At 36.4% G+C, this 5116-nt stretch overlaps 1 protein-coding gene across 1 annotated transcript; it reads right to left on the reverse strand.

Moving 5' to 3' along the window:
• Positions 1–915: 915 nt before the first annotated feature.
• On the reverse strand, positions 916–5116 carry LOC107048427. The gene is made up of 2 exons (XM_015271587.1): positions 4613–5116; positions 916–2764 (listed from the first exon to the last, which is right to left on the reverse strand). The coding sequence occupies exons 1-2, from the start codon at positions 4967–4969 to the stop codon at positions 2441–2443; spliced, it is 681 nt and encodes a 226-aa protein (XP_015127073.1). The 5' UTR covers positions 4970–5116; the 3' UTR covers positions 916–2440.

Below are 5116 nucleotides of genomic sequence, written 5' to 3' on the forward strand. Positions count from 1 at the left end.
GAGTACACACGGTAATGTAGATAGCGAAATCATTATAGAAGTTGTAGCTATTGACAGTAAGTAAAATGACGATCTCCTCATGTTAAATATTGATAAATATTGCGTAGAATTAGTTTTTGAAGTAAATTCCAATTTAAATCGTTTATAAAGTGAAAGAAGGGAAAACTTTTCCAAATGTCTCATTGTGGTAATGACTATTTCTGTTGACGATGATGAAATAGTGCTAAAATTTCATAGATGATCTAAACCACAAGAATTATACATTTTGATCCTCACCATCAAGCTTCTCAGAAATATCACAAGATTGTAACTGACGATTTTCTCTAAATAAATTAAAATCGTAGTAGCCATTCTGTAATCACTGGGTAACGCTCTCTAATTTATCTCAACGAATGAATGTGCGTCAATATACGGATGAGTTTGTTCTTTCAACCATCAGAGAATATCACATTTCTGAGCAATTACTCGCTGAGCATTTTTTTTTTAAATTGCAGAAAGTGATTAAGATACTCTCGACTACGCTGAATCATACTTTAATCATACTTTAATCCTAAGTAGCTTTGGGATATCTCCTTCGAATTCCTTCGTATTAGCTCGCTCACGGTTGAGAATTATTCTTGACACAGTTATTTGTAGTTTGATTAAGAAAACAATCAATTCACCTTTCGTCTTTTTCTTCGGAATGTTTGGACAATTGCAGGTACTGTTTGTACCAACTGCCGATTTTCTCTGGGAAAATGTCAATCTCTGGAAACATAATTTGAATGACATTTCATTTATGTTTCACACGTCCCTTTCAATCACAGAAATGGGATAAAAAATGTAAACAATCGTCGTAATGTTCGAGAATAATTTATTTGGTATAAAAAGCAATAAATAACTATTCACTACATCGCAATAAATTAAGACGTACTATTAATTAATACTGCATGATCCTAATGGCATTGTCTTAACCGTCTTTTATGATAAAATCGCCGAAAAAATATTATTATGAACTAATTGATTATTAGTTTAAGGCACATTGCAGAGGTCTTTGAACTTGAAGATTAATTCTTCGATCACGTAATCTACTAATTGGTCAATAAATACTCATTAAATACTTAGTTGCGAATAAATACAATTGTTCCTAAATGCAATAAATAAATTCATAAATAGTTGTCAGTGTATCACCTAATAACACATTTACGTTACCTATCGGTGGCCGTTAGATACTCTACCTTGTAGAGTATCAGTCGATTTGTTCAAATAGCTTTGAATGAATAAAGATTACGAATAGCAGGGTATTCCCTGAGCTGAGAGGCTAAAATTATCTGTCATAGCGGATGACTTGAACTTTTTGCATTCCAGGAAAATATTGTGATATGCACTGGTAATACTAGTACCGTGTGTAGATGGAATGACGGGATACATTTTTCTGTCAAAATTAAAAAAAAAATTAAGACATGGTCTTAAATCTTTAAGACTTCTTAATTTTGTAAGACACTGCCTTACAATTAAATATTTTCAATTTAAAGGTAGATTTGAATTCAAATTGTAGAAGAAATGGCAAGGCATTGTCTTAAAATTTTAAGCCATTGTCTTAATTGTTTGGGACACGGTCTTAATTTTATAAAACGCTATCTCAAATTGGTAGAACACTTCCCCGGATTGTTAAGACACCTATAGAATTTTTTTTAAAAAGCGTCTCAAATTTTAAGTTATTGTCTTAAATTTTCTTGAATTGTTGAAACTTCTGATTAATTTTTTTTAAGACACTGCCTTAATTTTAAGCCGTGGCATTAAATTTCGAAATCAAGAATAAATTCGAAATTCATAATTTGACGTTGAATTTGAATTGCAATTGCAGAAAAAAACAAGACATTGTCTCAACCTTTTAAGACATCGTCTTAAACCTTTAAGACCTTGTCTCAAATTTTAAGCCATAGTCTTAAAATCAAAATCCCAAATTGCAATTTCAACTTCATAATTCAAATTGAAATCCCTATCGAAATTGCAAAAAAAAATTAAGACGTTGCCTTAAACTTTTCAGACAGCATCCTAAAATTTAGGACATCTGAAAAAAATAAAAAATTTATCCTCAAAATTGAAGACATCGTGTCGATCATTGAGGACCCGTCACTAACCGTTTAAGACACTTTCCCCCGCACTTCCTCCGTGTATGCATAACTGCTAATCCCAATGTAAACTCATTACCCTCCCGTATGCTAAATCAATTTGCGTCAATGCACCTAAGCCTGTTCACTTCATTTTTTACCGATGCGTTCACGGACCGTCACTTGCATCGAAACAAATATTGAAAAAAAATCTCCTACTGTTGAGATGTCATCGATATTCAATCTATAAATACTGTACGTTCAAACTGTTCTGGTATGTGCAGGGCAGGGTGCGATAGAGAGCTTGAAGAGAGAGAGATCAGGAAAATTTCAAGTGAAAAATTTTCTCAGTAGTCGAAGACGTGCCTCCAGGCGTGGAGATAATCCTTGTACTTGAGGAGGACTCCCCAGTCCCGGACTAATCTCCTCGTCTCGTCAACGGGCTCCCTCTCGACTGCCGTCATCATGCTCCTGGGGACCCTTTCCGGCAAGTTGACATCCGGCAGATAACCAATGTCACTTTCGACCTCGCACAACATCATCTGGAGGTACGACTGCGTGCTCCTGAGGGCCTCCATAATCTTCTCCGTTGGCTCGTCGTCGATAAGCTCTTCAATAGCCACTGCAAACTTCTGGAGGTCTAGATGAAGTTTCGGCAGATGATTAGCGATCTTTAAGCAAAAAATAATAGATTAAAGATTATGAAACGAATGTAGAGAGTTGTGTCTTAAAACTGTCTTAATTTAAGACGTCAGTCCTGGAATCATGTAATAGTCGGAAGCGTTGAGTCATCAAAGAACGTCTTAAATCGTCTTGAGCTTCCAAAATTGTCTTAAGTCTTCCTAATGTGGTCTTAAACGGTCTTAAATTATCTGAAACCATCTTCAGAGTTTCTCAAGATGTCCTCGAAGTGTTTTAGAATTGTCTTAAAGTGTTACTTGTAATTCTGTAGCGTCTTAAAATCATCTCGATACGTCTTAAATTGTCTTACAGCATCTTAAAACCGAATAATAGTTACTCAAATTGTCATTAGGAATTTGACCATGATCTCATGTTCTGAAATCGTTTTAAAGTGCGTCTGGAATTATAGCGTATTGTCTTAAAGTGTCTTAAGATTTCCTTAAGACGCCAAAAAATGTCATGAAACCGTCGTAATTGGGGTTAAAATGGTCTTCTAACATCGTTCCAGAGCTTTTTAAAATTGTCTTCGAGGTCCTTTCATGGTCTTATAAACGTCCTAAAGCGTCTTAAAATGGTCTTAAAGGTTCTTAAGACACCGTTTTTCAGATATTTTTTAATTACATTTGAAAATGGTCTCAAAATATTGTGAAATAACAAATTTCTTACATGGTCTTAAAACGTCTTAAATTGTCTTAAAACACAATTTCCCAAGTTGACACCTCAATTTGACAAAAAACACAACTGTCACGAAAATCCTAGCAGAAATGTCTCAATTCAAGGAACTAGTAATTCTAATGAAACTCTCGATCAACCGTGAAATAAATTTCAGTGGCTCAATCATCGGCGGGTGGGAGAGGGTAACGAGGTGTGGGATATCTGCCGTCTATCACCTCGTGTTATCGGTGGCGAAAACCACACGAGACAGGCGCACGATTACGCAGTTGCACGACCCGGCGAGCATGAAGTATCGTATTGCCTGTGCGCGCGCTACAACGCTGTATCGAATCGACCACCCGGGCTTCTGTTACCCTGGTACTTTATAATAATTACTGTCTCATTAAAATTTTGTTATTTAACGTTAATCAATCAAGTGGGGATTGGATTCGTCCGGTGCACACATGGTTATGCTAATATTTTTGGATTTTCACTGGTCGAACGGGAGGCAATGAGAGTTTACGCGGATACCGATAGCATTTATGATGCTGGAGGCACAGCAGGAGAGGATGCATGAATATTAATGGGAAGTGATCGAGAAATGGAGAGAAAGTTAATCATATTAATTCGGGAGGTAATCGATGGATCTTTTGGGAGATGGATATTCATTAATTCAAGGGGAAACGTAGGGGACTAAATTAAAACAATTTTTTTAGGAGATTTACAAGACTTTTTACGTGTCTATTTGGAGTTTTCAATATTAACATTGAAGAAATTTGGCATTTAAGACTTTTAAGACATTTTTAAGACCATTGAGATATCCACGGTATCTGAATGTCGAAACATCTGCGATTATTTTGAAACAAAGACGTTTACTTTTCCCGAGTTTTAAAACATTTAAGTCATTATTAGGACATGACCCTTTAAGACATTACTGATGCTTAAAGGATAAGACTCCGAGCATTTTTAAGATTCACAATATTTCGAAATAATCATCTTTTAAGATATTTTTAAGACTTTTAAGACCCTTAAGGCCGTTTTAAGACATTTAAGACCCTCACAATTCCAGTCACTATGAGTTTGTACATCTCTCACTGATTTTTTGTCCGACATTTCAATTTAAGACGGCTTAAGACATCGTTTCGGGAGGCTTAAAGTTTAAATAATTCAGGGAAAAAACTTACAGTTTGTGGCTCTTTTCCAGCTAATCTCCTTACAATGTTAACATCCCTCTTCCCTGGCACCCAATTCGGAATGTACTGATGCTCGTGAACGCCTATTCTTACGCGTTCGTAGAGGAACTCATAGTCACGACTGAGGTAGTCATTCAGGGTGAGTTGGTGCTGGAGTTTTATGCTCAACAGGATGGACTTGAGTTCCTCTACAATATTTCCGGATGGAGTGATGTCCGTGTCGATGACTTCACCACACGGCAAGTGCCAGAATGGGTCCAATGATCTGGGCTCTCTGACGGGTGATGTTGGAGCTGCTGATGCAGTCGCCATGATCACGGAGATGATGACAATTTTGGCACGAGACATGTTGGTAGGGTTTTTTTTTAATTATTCAAATATATGATGAACAATCACAGTGACTATTTTTTCGAGTGATGCACTTCGTGGAATTTCTTGAGGCACTGGGTGCACGGTGGCGATTAGATAGCCGATTGAATTGATGCTCCACGAGTT

The sequence above is a fragment of the Diachasma alloeum genome, unplaced genomic scaffold (assembly GCF_001412515.2).
Source record: "Diachasma alloeum isolate Michigan unplaced genomic scaffold, Dall2.0 Dall_scaffold_00192, whole genome shotgun sequence".
Lineage (NCBI taxonomy): Eukaryota > Metazoa > Arthropoda > Insecta > Hymenoptera > Braconidae > Diachasma > Diachasma alloeum.

Coding starts and splice junctions, on each gene's coding strand:
- LOC107048427 (XM_015271587.1), bottom strand. CDS start 4,969: ATGTCTCGTGCCAAAATTGTCATCATCTCCGTGATCATGGCGACTGCA. Junction 2,765..4,612: donor CTGGAAAAGAGCCACAAACT/GTAAGTTTTTTC, acceptor TTTTGCTTAAAG/ATCGCTAATCATCTGCCGAA.